The sequence below is a fragment of the Cucurbita maxima genome, unplaced genomic scaffold, assembly GCF_002738345.1.
Source record: "Cucurbita maxima cultivar Rimu unplaced genomic scaffold, Cmax_1.0 Cma_Scf00003, whole genome shotgun sequence".
Classification (NCBI taxonomy): domain Eukaryota; kingdom Viridiplantae; phylum Streptophyta; class Magnoliopsida; order Cucurbitales; family Cucurbitaceae; genus Cucurbita; species Cucurbita maxima.
In genome coordinates this window covers 4475113-4490270 of record NW_019272019.1, presented here as the reverse complement: position 1 = coordinate 4490270, position 15158 = coordinate 4475113, and the positions used below count along the sequence as shown (strand labels likewise).

The 15158-nt window shown below is 36.7% G+C and overlaps 4 protein-coding genes and 1 non-coding gene across 5 annotated transcripts; 1 reads left to right on the top strand and 4 right to left on the bottom strand.

Moving 5' to 3' along the window:
* Window positions 1-474: 474 nt before the first annotated feature.
* On the bottom strand, window positions 475-1912 carry LOC111476442 (blue copper protein-like). The gene is made up of 2 exons (XM_023120100.1): window positions 1503-1912; window positions 475-993 (listed from the first exon to the last, which is right to left on the bottom strand). Exons 1-2 carry the CDS (start codon window positions 1669-1671, stop codon window positions 593-595), a joined length of 570 nt encoding a protein of 189 aa, XP_022975868.1. The 5' UTR covers window positions 1672-1912; the 3' UTR covers window positions 475-592.
* A 1712-nt stretch (window positions 1913-3624) lies between these two features.
* LOC111477399 lies at window positions 3625-3727 on the bottom strand. Its single transcript, XR_002717316.1, has one exon. It is a non-coding gene; the product is annotated as a U6 spliceosomal RNA (small nuclear RNA).
* Window positions 3728-4359: 632 nt separating this feature from the next.
* LOC111476441 (28 kDa ribonucleoprotein, chloroplastic) lies at window positions 4360-7135 on the bottom strand. Its single transcript, XM_023120099.1, has 4 exons — window positions 6663-7135; window positions 6462-6560; window positions 5500-5784; window positions 4360-5397 (listed from the first exon to the last, which is right to left on the bottom strand). Exons 1-4 carry the CDS (start codon window positions 7050-7052, stop codon window positions 5266-5268), a joined length of 906 nt encoding a protein of 301 aa, XP_022975867.1. The 5' UTR covers window positions 7053-7135; the 3' UTR covers window positions 4360-5265.
* A 534-nt stretch (window positions 7136-7669) lies between these two features.
* Window positions 7670-11028, bottom strand: LOC111476798 (centriolin). The gene is made up of 6 exons (XM_023120609.1): window positions 10550-11028; window positions 10187-10459; window positions 9183-9340; window positions 8901-9006; window positions 8680-8805; window positions 7670-8096 (listed from the first exon to the last, which is right to left on the bottom strand). The coding sequence occupies exons 1-6, from the start codon at window positions 10739-10741 to the stop codon at window positions 7959-7961; spliced, it is 993 nt and encodes a 330-aa protein (XP_022976377.1). The 5' UTR covers window positions 10742-11028; the 3' UTR covers window positions 7670-7958.
* Window positions 11029-13552: 2524 nt separating this feature from the next.
* LOC111476502 (RING-H2 finger protein ATL11-like) lies at window positions 13553-14953 on the top strand. The gene has a single exon (XM_023120182.1). The coding sequence runs from the start codon at window positions 13729-13731 to the stop codon at window positions 14851-14853; it is 1125 nt and encodes a 374-aa protein (XP_022975950.1). The 5' UTR covers window positions 13553-13728; the 3' UTR covers window positions 14854-14953.
* The last annotated feature ends 205 nt before the right edge of the window (window positions 14954-15158 follow it).

The window sequence follows — 15158 nt, the reverse complement described above, 5'->3', positions numbered from 1 at the left end:
GGTTCCCCCCTTTGGGCCCACTGCTTTTGGGCCCTGGGTCCATTTGGCCCATTTAATTTCTTCATTCATGGTATTATTTTTCTTATTTCTAAAATGATTTTTTTTTTCTTTTCTTTTCATGTCTTTAAGTCATGTTCTAGAAACGGTAAAAAAGATCTTTTAAGTTCAGATAATAATATTATTTCATTTCTTTTAACCTTTTTTTTTTAATCTATTGGCTAAAAATTACCTCTTTTCGTTTTGTTTTTTACCTTTATTATTTTTTTCTTTAATTTTTTAATTAAAAAAATAAAAGTTTCACTTTTTGTATTCCCAAAAAAACATTAAATCCATAAATTCTATTTAAATAATAATTTAAATTCCGTGTTTGAACTTGGTCTCCAATGAAAGTTTCCTCCCCCAAAACCCTAACCCTAGTTTTTAATTTGATTCCTTAATTTAATTAATTAAGCTATAAATTTCTGAATAGCTTTAAAAATGCAAAATTAATTTACTAATAAGTGTCTGGAAATAGACCAACCGCGAACCGGCAACATTCAAACCATCGCCGATCTCAAATCTCAGAAACATTAACGCATATAATCTCAACTTCTTAATAACCCAAAGCCATCACCAATGAACCTACCAAAATCGCGTAGAATTTGGGGGAAAGAAACGACCCTGAATTCGACGAACCAGCTGGAAGCTTCGTCGTCGGCGTGGTTCCGGTGACGGAAGGTGTATCGCTTGCCGGGGACGTCGGAGTGGTGGAGCTGCCGCCCCCTGAAGACGGAGAAGTGGACGATCCTCCGGCAGCAGCGACTTTGACGGAGAGTTTCATGCCGCCATCGCAATGCCCCATGGAGCTGCAAATGAAGTAGTGAGTCCCGGCGGTTTTTAAGGTGATGGTGGTGGAGCCTGAACTGTCGGAAGTTATGGAGCTTCCAGCCGAGCATGCTTTGTAGTCACTGGCACTAACTTCGTCCACCGTGTGGCCTCCAGCATAGTTGAACGCTGTCACGAAGAAATTCGAGAAGGAAATATAAGCAAATACACATGCTCGAAAGGTGTTCGACGTTATTCCCGCAAGAAAAAGTAAATAAACATTCAAACAGATACGGATGCACAAAAGCTGTTCGACATTATTCCCATAAGAAAGAAGAGATGAATATGAGCAGATACGAATGCACACAAGCTGTTCGACATTATTCTCATGAGAAAAAAGAGATGAATATGAGCATATGCAACTGCACAAAAGCTGTTTGATATTAATCCCATGAAAAACTGTTGATGATTCTTGGGAGTGAGTCCGCTAATTTAGGGAATAATCATAGTTATAAGTAAGGAGTACAACTCCATTGGTACGAGCCACGAGAGCTTATGTTGAAAGTGGACAATATCATACCCTTGTGTAGAATCATGATTCCTAACAGAAACAACAGGCGAACACGAGAAATACAAATGTATGAAATACGTTCAACAACACTCCCAAATGAGAAAAAACAGAAGAATCATTAGCAAACCAAGTTTGTCGCCGACGATGAAGTTCTTCGCAGAAGCCCACGTGCCATAATCAACACCGAGAGACCAACCGGAAGTGTCTCCGACAGTATAAACGGTAGCCGAGGTCGGGTGCACCATGCAGAACCCAAGAACCAGGAGGCAAACAAGTCCACCAAGGAAGCTCGCCATTAGAAGGTAACAAATTTAACAAGCAGAATAGAAGGGGCAAGGCAGAGATCTGAGGATGGAAACAGAGGATTGAAGGCTTTGGATATATATAATGGGGAAGAAGGGGGAGTTGTTGGTTAATAGAGTCAGTGAAGTTTGGTCTTAATTCAAACAATTTTGGTGGTGTGGGGGATAACTTAAGCCATACTTTTTACCTAACACTTTGAGCTAAGTACTTTTCAGTATCATCATAATGGGAATTTGGGGAATTTAGTCCTTTAAATGAAGAAAGTTTGAAATTACTCTTAGTTTTTGAAACCCTTTAATGGGTTCAAATATTGATGAACAGTATGGTATGAAGAAGCTTATAATATTTTGATTTAGCTTACCATATCTTCAAGAAACCATTATATCCTTTGCTAAGCTGTTGGAAGACAAAAGAAAAAGGGTAAATTATGTGCATAGGGAAAGAGGTCAATTAGTTCTTTACATGTACTTTGGGCCAAATTTGATGAGACGAGTCAATGGCATAGGTTGTGTGCAAATGAAGGAATGCATGTGAAGGTGGCTTCATTTTATTTGTCCAGACAATGATAGTTTTGGTGCCATTTCTTTGGGATCAAGGTGGCGGTTGTTGTGGTAGAAAGTCCTTGGGATTATAATTATCCTTTGGAGGTGGCATGGCATGATGTATAATGAATGCTTCATGTCTACTAAACCTTATATTTTATTAAAATATAAGCTAAATTAAAGATATCTAATGGTGTAGAAACTTTCTCCCTAATAGATGCATGTGTAAAAACCTCTATTTAATAGACTCGTTTTTAAACTATGAGGTTGACGACAATACATAACGGACCAAAATAGATAATATTTGAAACGGTGAGCTTGGATTGTTACAAATAGTATCATAATCGAACACCGGATGATGTGCCAGCAATGACGCTAGACCCCAAGGGAGTGGATTGTGAGATCTTACATCGGTTGGAGGAGAGAACAAAACATTCCTTATAAGAGTGTGAAAACCTCTTACTAACGGACCGCGTTTCAAAACCACAGGCTGATAGCAATACAGGCAAAAACAGATAATATCTACTAATAGTGGGCTTTGACTGTTACATAATAAAACTTTTGAAAGTTCAATGACATTTTTTTAATCGAAAACCCTAATAAAAGTACTCGAGTATTATTAAAAATGCAAATATTTGTAACCTAAGAATGAGGAGGAATTAAAATGTCAAGCCAAGAACTTATTGACAGATTGTCACTGTCCCAACTAGAAAACTTGCCGACTAATCCTGATTTAGCTCGTTTTCTTACCTGCAAAGATACAAACAGCGAAGAGAGAAACTAAATGTAACCAAATTGTGACAAATCGAACCCTTATAAAATAGGTATCTTGATGAACTTTAAACCTTAGTCCATGAATGGAAATGTGGTTGGTTATGATATAACATTCCACCAAACCAGGAGGAGTCAAAAAGTAAAAAAGGACTCACATGGAAGATGAACTGTGTGTGCATTATTTGTCTAAATCAACAAATCTGGGTGGTGGTTTGGCTCTAACATCCCTAATTTGTGCACTTTCATTCCACGTGAGTTGTTGGGGCTTTCATGGGTCCCCTTCCCTACACAAACAAGCCAACCACCCCACCACTGTTATTCTCCACAACTCCCTGCCTTCTCACTGAGTTGGAGGTTGGAACCCCTAGCAAAACTAGCCAATGCCATGCCAATCGATTGCTCAAAATCAAAATGAAAAATGAATCGAAATGAGCCTTTGCAACAGTCCAAGCCTACCACTAGCAGATATTGTCCGTTTTGGTCTGTTACATACCGCCGTCAGCCTCACAGTTTTTAAAACACGTCTACTAGGAAGAGATTTCCACACTTATAAAGAATGTTTTGTTCCCTTCTCCAACCAACCACTCCCCTTGGGGGGCCAGCGTCCTCGCTAGCACACCACTTGAAGATTAGCTCTGATACCATTTCTCGATTTGTTCATGTCATCCTTGTACAGGAGCCATGCTAATCTTCTCTATATCGATTTTATCAAAATGAAATCAATGGGAATGGAAATGGTATTCCTTTGATGCTATTTACTTGAAATTCTATGGAATCGGATTGTTACCGAATTCATAGGCGATCGTTCGTCTTCTTTTCACTGAGAAGTCGAGACAAGAATGTTCTAACCTTGGTGTTGAACTAGATGGAAAAACATCTATTCAAAGGACAATAAACTTTTGCTAGCTCAAGATGATGAACCCAACTATAGAACCATAGTTTGAGAGGTAAGGACAGTGGAGTAGGAAGATTCTGGCAGTGGTTTAGCTACTAACTTGTTGGCTTGGTCCCAAAACCGAGCTAATACTATTTCACACAAGCAAATCCAACATCATTAGAACACTGAAGACAACTTACATGAAAAGGAAAACAACATGTCTAAGCAAGTATTCGCCAAAGCTCAGAATGAATCATATAAAGGTTTGGAACTAAGAGTATTTGAGAGAATGACAGAGACATAAAGAAAGAAATTATAACCAGACTTGAAAACACAGTCGAACGCAACTTACGCCATAACTCCAACCCGACCTGCATGCCACCTTCATAGAAAAAAGGGGAAGAGAAAGAAAACAGAGAAACAATATAGTAATATGAAGAATATATGAAGCTCTAATGAACAAGTTCAAACTCATTATGGCTTGAACAAGAACAAACAATCAACACTGCATTTGAGGATAATATCTATCCATTGCATCTTCACACTGAAGGGATGGCCAGCATTCATGAAATATGAACCAACAAATGTTCACTCAAATGCTGATACTCAAAGTGGACTAGATTTCCTAAAGCATTGAAATGAATCATCTAAACAAACAAATTGCAGACTGTTCTCCAATGTTATCGATTCAGCACAACCCTGTGATTATGCAAAATATAGCACACATGAATGAGAAAAGATGGAGGAATTGTTCCTCCCCACCCCACCAAACACTTGTCAATTTAAAGAAAAAGAATCAAATTGTACAGGTTGTCCTTCAATGTTCTCAATTATGAAATATAGTACACATGAATGTGAATGCAAGTACAATGCTGAGATCATGCAATATAGTACACATGAACAGAAATTCATATTGGGATTGCTTTCTCCACCCACCTATCTATGTAAAGCAAATACGCATGGATCAAATTGCACTGATTGTCCTTTGTTCTTGAATCAATACAATACTGTGACTATGCAATGGAATAACTCACCTCGAACCTAAACAGTCATAAGATGCCAATTCAACTATGAAACCTAGTTCATTTGTATTCATTCATTAACTAAATGCTAAATTCAATTACATTAACGTGCGTTGATAAATCACCATTAAGACTTCATATAGAGAAAAGGATACAGTAAATGATCTAATGAGCGTTTTTTGTTGGGGTATCCAACTTTGAATCATCTAAACATTAGAGGTAGGAGATTTATAGGTAAAAGAAAAGGGAAAGTACTGTGTTCCTTAATTGAATAACTAGATAGCATACCTCCAAAAAAAGATAGAGAACAAGAAAAAGAAAGAAAGGTTGATAGCAAACTCCTTAGTTCCTCCAGTGAGAGGCTTCTGAATTTTAAACTTCAGCAGCAGCACTGGCTAGCTCCACACCATCAGTTGATGTATCGTCAGATTGGGAATTCTCTTCTGAGGGAAGTTTCACAAACTGTTTACTACGTGCAACACGAAGTGATCTTCCCATGAAATTCTGCATTTCAGCAGATGAAGAACCATAAGAATGCTGATATTCACATTTTATGATCCTATGGCTATTCATTTAAAAATTGTGGTAGCAATATACTGAAATTACCTTCCCTTGAAACTCAGAAATAGCTGCTTCGGCATCCTTCTTTGTTTTGAATGCAACAAAACCATATCCAGAAGACCTTCTTGGATTCTCGTGAAAAATAATTTGTGCAGAAACTACATTCCCACTCCCCGAATCGAAGAACTCCCTGAGGTCCTTTGCTCTTGCATCAAATGGCAAATTTGCAACAAACAAATTAAAAGTAACGGGGTTTGGTTTCACGGGAGGGGAGGGTTTCTCTTTTTTAACCTTAGCATAATTGAGCTTCAGGGTACGACCCCCAAATTCCTGCATTCATGTGAACTATTTCATTCAATAAAGCCAACAAGAGTTCAAAAAGACATGGGAATTGCCCATAAACACCTGCAATAATTGGGAGTGAGAGCCAAATGAATCAGAAGATTCATGTTTGGTTCAGGAAGGGATCATAAAAGTTTTGAAATGAATGGAAAGACCATGTACTTTGCTTCAACCCATAGTAACAAGGAGAACTGAAAAATTTTAGTCAATGACTTGTTCCCTTGTAATAATATATTCAAAAGCACAAAAGAATCAAAATTTAAAAGAAACTGCAACACACTGGACACAAGCAGGATGCAAATTTGTAATTGAGTTCTTCCGGTTCATCAGTTTTTCCATGTAACAGCCTAAGGCCAAGCCTACCGTTAGTAGATGTTGTCCGCTTTGGCCCGTTACGTATCACCATCAGCCTCACAATTTTTAAAACACTTCTATTAGAAAGAGGTTTCCACACCCTTGTAAGGAATATTTCGTTTCCCTCTCCAATCGAAGTGGGATCTCACACAAGCAAATCAAACTGTTCAATAATTCAAACGCATTCAATTGCTATTACTACTATTCTTCCATGGTGAAAGGTAAAAACTGTTCTAAGCCTCGGATACGAACTTGAACACAATGAGACAAACGAAAAATGATCAAGCTAAGAAAAATGGCATCCTGCTTACATACGATTCGAGATTATTAACTGCCGCAAGGGCCTCCTCAGGTGATCCCATTGTGACAAACGCCAAGCCCCTATTTCTGATCTTGTTATACATTGAAAGCTGATAAAAAAAGACCGATCATCAATCCGCAATAAACCAAATCCGTCAAACAGAAATGGCAATAGAAATGTCCTCTCACAGAAATAAACTGAAGTTACATACCTCCACGTCTACGACAGTACCATATTTCTCAAACAAAGAACGAATATCCTCAGGAGTAGAATCCCAAGGCACGTTCTGAGCAAGCAATCTGGTTCGAGAAAACTCCTCAGCATCAGAAGAAGAGCTCGCTATCGCATCGTCTTGGGAGGTCGAGGCCAACTGGAAAACAAACTTTCTGGTTCTCTTAGCCCTAATGGAAGTTAAAGGATTGTGGCCGAGGGGAGTAGAAAAAAGCGAGGAAGAAGAGCGCGAAAGAGAGAGTTTGATATCGCCATTGTTGGAATAAGATGGATTTTGCAGACATGAGAGAGGCGCGATAAACACCAGATTCTGTTGATTAGAACGAAGGAATAAGAAGGAGGAAGAACAAGGAAGACGAACCAGAGCCATTGCCGGCGCTCACCGCACTCTGCTCACTCCTGGTCGGAAAGGTAAAACAGAGCTACGCCGTGGGTTATAAATATTGGATAAGGGAGCTCAGAAAAGGCTTAAAACGACGACGTTTCGGATGGAATATCTGGATATTTTAGCGGGTTCGGCACCAAGCCATATATATATATATATAATTTTTTTTTTAATCTAGAAAATACATTATTTTTTTTTTTCCTTTTAAAATGGGAGTTTTTCATTGAAAATGAATCGTTTAAACATATATATAAAAAATAAACCATCCTTCTCTTGTTTTCTAAGTGATTGGATATAAGTTAAATACAAAACTTAACAGTAAAATTAAATTTATATTTTTCCAGATATTTTCTTCTCTCGATTTCGCATGCCAATTTGGCAATTACTCTAATTCGTATTATCACATACGTTATTTCACCAACAATCATCTAATTCCTGAAAAACGTAGGCCCAGAGTAGTACTGACACATACCTGAAGAACTTGACCGTGACCATGACCATGCACTGAAATAGCATCCTAACAATAAGGTCACGTCACGTCACGCTTGTCCAAATATTTTATACCTTTTTAACTTCCTAACTATGATGTATGGGCATTCAAATAAGTTTCAAAATGGCTACAACATTTTATCCAAAGCCTAAGTATCATTTGGAATCAGACGAGGAACAACAAGAATTCAGCTACATTGGCACGAAACCAAGACGAGAGTTTCCTTGATAACATTGGGCAGCAAAGGAAACACAGAAGTGAAAGAAAGGCTCTTTCATTTAGAAGAGCTCAACACCTCTCTAGATTATGTTATAGTGTATCTATATTCAAATTTTGCTATGTTAGCTCAGTCTATGCTTGAAAATGGAGGGGGGATAACCTGTGTTATTCTTGGGTTGCAACTACTTCTTCCGTGTTCTCGAGTCGGGTGAGTTATGTTGCAAAGGTGAAAGAGGTTGTCGGGTAGAATCAGCCTCATTAATAATATTCTTTTCTTCAATCGGAATACTGATTTTCGGGCATGATTTTCGCTTATTTGACTGCATAAGAGGGCAAAGATGATGTTACATCTTGATTAAAAACAACCGGTAACAAATAAAACGAGCACAATTTTCAAAAACTAAAAAACACGTAGTTATCAAATTTGTCATTTGTTGTTAGTTTCAAAAACAAGCTTATAATATTTAATAACACTTATTAAGTTATAAATAAGTTGTAATAGCCCAACTTCAAACCCACCGCTTATAGATATTATCCTCTTTGGATTTTCCCTTCTGGGTTTTCCCTTTTAGGCTTCCCCTCCTCAAGGTTTTAAAACGCATCAGTTAGGGAGAGGTTTCCACATCCCTTGTAAGGAATGCTTTGTTCCCCTCTCCAACCAACGTGGGATCCCACAATCCACCCCCTTGAGGCCCAGCGTCCTTGCTGACACACCACCCGATGCCTGGTTTTAATACCAATTGTCCCACTACTAACATATATTGTTCTCTTTAGGCTTTTCTTTCTAGACTTCCCCTCAAGGTTTCAAAACGAGTATGTCAGGGAGAGGTTTCATCTTTGATGAACATCCACAGGATAACAGAAAAGTACAGCTTCCGAGTACACAATATAAATGAGACTCACCTTGGCGGCAGACTCACTGTTGGCCTGCTTATCACCTGAATGTTGGGTTTTATCTTCCTGGTACCGTTTCAGCAACTTCTTGTTCTCCTTGTCAAGAAGCATATTATCTTCATACAACAATTTCACCTGCATAACTAGAATAAGCACGCTACTAATGGGGCCAAATAAGGTTTCAAAACACATAAAAAAGGCAACATTCCCGAAAAAAGGCCGTCGCTCACCTCTTCTTCAGCTCTTTGTAGATTTACCCTCAGATGTTCGCAATCCTTCTCGACGGCCTTCACATATGCAGCTAGTGATAGAGTCTTTTGAGTTGAAGGCTTTAAGCTAGGAGAAAATTTTCAACATAGATTAACAGAATTACAACCTAAACACCTAAAGAAGGTTAATATTAAGTTGCATTTTCTGTCTTCTACCATTATTTCTTTGCAGTTCCATAAGTTATTGGGTGTAATGTTGCATCATAATGAAATAAACAAAAAAATCATCAAAGAAAGTCTCACCAGTTCCACATTTTCATAAGCTTTTGGCTTGAATCTTGATCAATGCTTGTTTCTAAAAATGCATGAGCAGATTTAACTCGATCATAACAATTACATGTTGGTAAAACCAACTCGAGTAAGTTATCCTCCAAATCTCTACCATCAGAAGACGAATCAACCTGAATCATTGTAAAACATGCACATTTATCAATTTTAACTTCAAAAAATGGAAGAACTTTATCCTGATTTGCTGGTTCAACTCAAAAGTTCGGACAATATAGGGAGGTGAAAAGGAACAAGTAAAATTTGTTAGGAAATTGAATATATAATTCCTAAACTAAGAACAGCTATCACATTTCACCAATCCTACAGTCAATCACTGTCAACTGACATAAATACTAACCAACAAAGTAGTTGATTTTCAATGAAATAACTAAACAACAATTTCTGAGCTCAAATAAGACCATTATTTACAACTATAGACATTTTGTAATGCTTCGTTCATAAAAAAGAATGACATCGAGCACCTTAAACAGTTACCTAATATCAATTCCACTAATTAAAGCATTCAAGTCACAACATCATTACTATATGACAATGACCCTTCAACTAAAAAGACAATCAAAGGGGGGACTAAACATTGCAAACGATAGCCCAGGTGTTCAAAAATATTTTAGCATAGCACTCGATCTAAAAATGGAAGCCCACCAATTAATCCTGTAAATATCCAAACAAACTAGAATGCGATCTTACACACGCAACTACATCCCACAGGTATTATATTCACACAAATAGGAGCTGCACTGCACTCCCCAGAAATGGAAATTTACACATCTCACTTTTACTTAATCCGAATTTCCAGTTTGATACGGACGATACTGCAGATAGTCCTTGGTTGCACTTAACGTTCTTTCGAGTACAGAAATTTAGAAATTCTCACCAATTATCTAAAAAATGCCAATTCATTGTGCCATTTGCGTAAATAAACTAACAACACACGAGTGCTTCAGAGGAGATGCTATTACCTTTTTCATCTCGTGTTCATGTTTAAAGAACTGCAGTTCATCTGATAACCGTCTAACCTCCTCCTCCAATTCACGAACACGATTCTCAGCCTCCCTTGCACGCTGATCAGCCTCGTTCCCGAACTCCATCAATGCATCTCGGTCATGATCATATAAAGAGCACTCTCTCTCCCATTTCTCACATTGACCCGAAAGATATAAGCATTCGGTAGCCAGTTTACGGTTCTCATCCACAAATTTCTTCAAAGCTTGAGCGTTCATTGTCGCTTCAGCCTATCAACAGCGAAATGAAACCCATGTCGTAAGAAAAACGAAAAACTTGAAATGGAAATGAAGAATAATGAATCAACAACACATACGGACCCTACTGCGCTCAATCAACTGTTCTTTCTCTTTGATTTTGGACTGTAGAGCATCGCAATGATGAGCAAGTCGCCTCTGAGAATCCTGAGAGACACGAAGCTTCAACTCCAGCGTCTCCACTGACACAGGGAGACCTAATGCATGATCTATTGTTTCCTTGATGTAATTCTCAACTTCCGAAGGAAGATCCATCACCGAATCCTGTAAACCCTAGCGATCTTCAAAAATTCCAAATTGCACAAACCCTAGAAATAAAAAAAACTCCAGAACGCGAACGCAGGTGTCTTTGAAATCTGAAAAACATGAAAAAGAAAACCTATTTGGAATCAAAAGAATTCAAACAGAGTTCCGCCAACTCCTTTCAAGAGCTACTTAAATCGAAACTCATGGCTTCTCTGATGTAGCCGTTATGGCGCCACTTTGAATGAGAGCGTATGGCGTTCTTGGGCGGGTTGAAGAAATACTGGTTCCTCTACTGTTTATTTGAGTTTTATGGATTTTTCGGCGCGACGGCCCTATACGGCCCAACTCTCTTTTGTTTTGTTTTTTTTTAATTATGATAAAAAAAAAACTTTATTTTTTTTTTAAAAAAATAGGTTAAAAACTATAGATATTCGAAATTATATTATTTAAAATTAGTTTGGAGAAATGATTTTTTTTTATATTATTACAAATTATTTACAAATTGATTTTTCCCATTTCAAAATAATTGCAACAAAAATTGTGTAATTAAAATTTATTAAATTTATATTCGTCCAATTTATATAAATTTTAAAATAATGTAAATAAACGATTTTCGTTCGTATAATAACAACAATGTCATTTTAAAAAATTAAGGGTATTAATGCAATATTTAAAAATTTTGAATATTTTAAAACAAACCATTATAATTTTTCATCCATATAATAATAATAAAAATTTATATTTTTTAAATACAATAGTTTTTTTATTTGAAAAAAAGAAAATTGAACGGTTCTGGTAATATATTGCGATTCAATGAAACCCGACACGACCGGACTAATAAATAATCCATATTATATATATATATATATATAGGGCTGTGACGTGGCAGATAAGTAGACAGTTAATATAAATACAAAATATTTAAATTTTAATTTGGTCAACCCATCCGGTTCTGCCCAGCACGAATCTTCCCTTCAACAATCTTAAACTAAAAATATAATAAAATAAACATTATTTATAGCTTCCAATGATTGGTTGGCCATTTCAGTAATCATTCCAACTTACATTTATATTATTATTTTTTATTAAAAAATTCTTTTTTCTTTAAATCGGAGAGTAACACTCCAACGAATTGGATCGGAGAAATCTTTTGAACCAACCCAAATTTAGTGACCCGAACAACCTAATTCTCTATTTTACGGGTCGGGTTGAATTGGGTTATCAGATTTTTTTTATTACGGTTTAAAAAGGTCGTATTTATCCATAATACACGCTACCTTAATAACTAAAATTATATAAAATTTAAATATAAAAAATTTACCGGTCATCTAAAATGTGTGTATTATTGCCTAGGTTAAATATTTTTTATTGATTAATTGAAACTAGTTTTTTTAAATATAATTCACCTATTTAAAAATATAACTTAACTTTATTTTAAAAAAATAAAAAACTAAACTATTTAATTGAGATTAAAAAAAATTAAAAATATTTGTGTCTTTTAAAACTATACCAAAAACACTGAATTTACAAAGTCAGCCTTCTAAAAAGAGGAGAACGACATGTCGTCAGTCAACTTCCCTTTCAAGCTACGACCCGATGGATGAGCAGTAATTGTCGTTGGACGGCGAAAAGGATAACTCGTGTTTTGTTGAGTAATTGAATTTGAAATTTGATTTAATAAAATAATTTCAGTTTATTATTCTATAAATCTTTATCCATTTTTGTTTGTATTATGATGCTTGCAAATTATATTTTAGTAACTATACTGGATTACTTGCTAAGGAACGTGTTAGACGAACACGATTCTCCATAATAGTATGATCATTCCCTAAATTAGTCGAATTTCTCAAAAGACCTCATATCAATGGAGAGAGTATTATTTGTTTATAAACCCATGATCATTCTCTAAGTTAGCCGACGTGAAATTTTCATCACATAAGGTAATAAACCTGTTTTATTTCATATAATAAAAAAATACGATGAAAATTAATGGTTTTAATTTAATACATAAAAGACTAAAAATTTGATTTAATTCCATTGAAAAGCTTAAATTTTAAACAAAAAAATAAATTTAATAATTTAGACCGTTTAATTAAAAAAATAAAAAAATATTATTAGCATTTATCTTTCAAAAACTATGTTATATATTTATATATTTTAAAAAAAAAACTAATTATAAAGTCATACTAGATGAAATTGAAAAGCAATTTCTATCCAAATATTTAAATAAAATTAGAGATAAATGAGTTTGAATAATGAAAACTATGACCCATCTTTAGTCGACAAATGCATTTAAACAAAATAAAATAAAATAAAAATTGAATAATTATTTTCTTGCTATTTTAACCTTCAAATCACTTTCAAAAATTTTAAAATTAAATATAAAATTTTGTCAACTCGAGAACAATAATTATCATTAAAAAAAATCATACAATAATAACATAATATATAAATATAAATTAACAAACAAAATGAAATTAGGCTTTAAATTATAAACAAACAAAATACCTTCTTACTTTAAAATTTTAAATATATTTTTTTAATTTATTGAATTTTTAAAATAACAAATTTAATCCTTATTTAATTATTAGTGACAAAACAATAAATAAATAATGAGAAGAAAAATAAAGGGGGGAAGGTCAACTTATCATAGGAAACTTATAGTTTTAAATGCGGGCAATTTTCTTAAGGGATTAAATATTTTTATTAACGTCATTTAAAAAAAAATATATTTATTTGGATGGACTAATTAAGAAATTAATCAATTTAATAATTTAAATTAAAGATAATTAGATAATATCATACGTGGCCACCATCGGAATCTCTTCTAATGGCTGTCAAACCAGATTGATTTCTCTCTCTCAAGCTCAAGTCAACTCGAGCGCCACTGAAATTTATGGTTCTTCCCATTGTTGCTCTATTTTTTGAGCAATTTTGAAGGGAATTTGAACTTTTATCGCCGGAATTATTTTCAATTTCTGCTCCATTGACTATTGATGATTCCAGTGATGGTAATCAGGAAGAGGAATCACGGTGTCGCTTGCCGATTATTGTTGCTTCTGTTACTGCACGCCGCCGCCGCCGCCGCGCAGGAGACGGGAGCTGGAACGATACCGGTATCGTCGGAGCCGGAGATCAGTAAAAATATGGCGATCGCATTTGTTGCGTTAATATCCGCCTTCTTCGTCCTTGGCATCGTCTCTGTCTACACGCGCCGCTGCAGAGAGCGGCGATTTGGAAGAGGTTCAGGATTTGGATTCGATGGGAGAGAAGGCGGTGGCGGTGGCGGCGGTGGAGGCTTGCCGTGGAGGCCGGTGCGTGGATTGGATCCGGCGTTCATCGCGACATTTCCGACTTTTGTGTACTCGACGGTGAAAGGGCTGAAGATCGGAAAAAGCTCACTGGAATGCGCCGTTTGCTTGAATGAATTTGAAAATAGTGATCGGCTGCGTTTGATTCCGAAGTGTAGCCATGTTTTTCACTCTGTTTGTGTTGATGCTTGGTTAGTTTCGCACTCGACTTGCCCTGTTTGCAGAGCTAATCTCTGTCCTAAACCCGGCGACGTAACATTGTCGACGATTAACTTCGATCCGGCCGCCGGCTCAGAACGAACCGGTAGCGTACCGTCTCCGTCGCCATCTCCGTCGCCGAACCATGTATCCATTCCGGTGGTTGACGATCTCCGTGCCGGGGAAGAAGCGACAGTAGAGGCAAATGTGACGAACCCGAGTCCGGTGCCGATCCGGAGCACCCCAACACGGTCGAGGTCGTTGGGATGGCGGTTGAGTGGAATATTTCAGCGGTCTAACTCGACCGGTCATGATCGATTCACTCTGCGGTTGCCAGATGCGGTCCGGAGTCAGCTGATGAACTCGACGTTGAACCGGACCAGAAGCTGGGCGGAGTTGCCGAGAGAGCAGAGTTTGCGACGGGGATATCGGGGTGGAATCGGAGAAAATGGCCGGTGGAGGAATTTCCTTCAGCGGACGTTTTCGGTGCCGGCGCAGGTCGTCGGAAGGGTTGCCGGAACTGGCCGATCTCCGGTGCATGAAGACCGCGGTGAGAGGTCGTTTGCACGGCTGACGCCGAGTGGAATTGGTCCAAGTACGGTGGCTGATTAGCTTTGGAGTTCGAGGGTTTCACCGGTCAAAACTGGAGAAATAATTTGGTATATAGCAATTTGGGCTATGTTTTTTTTGTTTTTTTCTTTTTTTAAATTTAAAGAAATTTGTACAATGTAGAAAAATTTTCAAAATTTTCCTTTTTTGAGTGATTAAAATTAAAATTTGAATAGGTTCAAACTCATCCCTGACCGTAGCCGGTCTTGTCTTTTTAAGTTTTTTTCTTTCGAGCTTAAGGAACGTATCTATTAGGGAGAGATGTCCACATCTTTACAAATAATGTTTCGTTCCCTTCTCCAACCGAT

Coding starts and splice junctions, on each gene's coding strand:
- LOC111476442 (XM_023120100.1), bottom strand. CDS start 1,671: ATGGCGAGCTTCCTTGGTGGACTTGTTTGCCTCCTGGTTCTTGGGTTC. Junction 994..1,502: donor CATCGTCGGCGACAAACTTG/GTTTGCTAATGA, acceptor TCTTCGTGACAG/CGTTCAACTATGCTGGAGGC.
- LOC111476441 (XM_023120099.1), bottom strand. CDS start 7,052: ATGGCTCTGGTTCGTCTTCCTTGTTCTTCCTCCTTCTTATTCCTTCGT. Junction 6,561..6,662: donor GTACTGTCGTAGACGTGGAG/GTATGTAACTTC, acceptor TTTTTTTATCAG/CTTTCAATGTATAACAAGAT. Junction 5,398..5,499: donor TTTCTGAGTTTCAAGGGAAG/GTAATTTCAGTA, acceptor GCTGAAATGCAG/AATTTCATGGGAAGATCACT.
- LOC111476798 (XM_023120609.1), bottom strand. CDS start 10,741: ATGGATCTTCCTTCGGAAGTTGAGAATTACATCAAGGAAACAATAGAT. Junction 10,460..10,549: donor AGTTGATTGAGCGCAGTAGG/GTCCGTATGTGT, acceptor CGCTGTTGATAG/GCTGAAGCGACAATGAACGC. Junction 8,806..8,900: donor TACAAAGAGCTGAAGAAGAG/GTGAGCGACGGC, acceptor CTAGTTATGCAG/GTGAAATTGTTGTATGAAGA.
- LOC111476502 (XM_023120182.1), top strand. CDS start 13,729: ATGATTCCAGTGATGGTAATCAGGAAGAGGAATCACGGTGTCGCTTGC.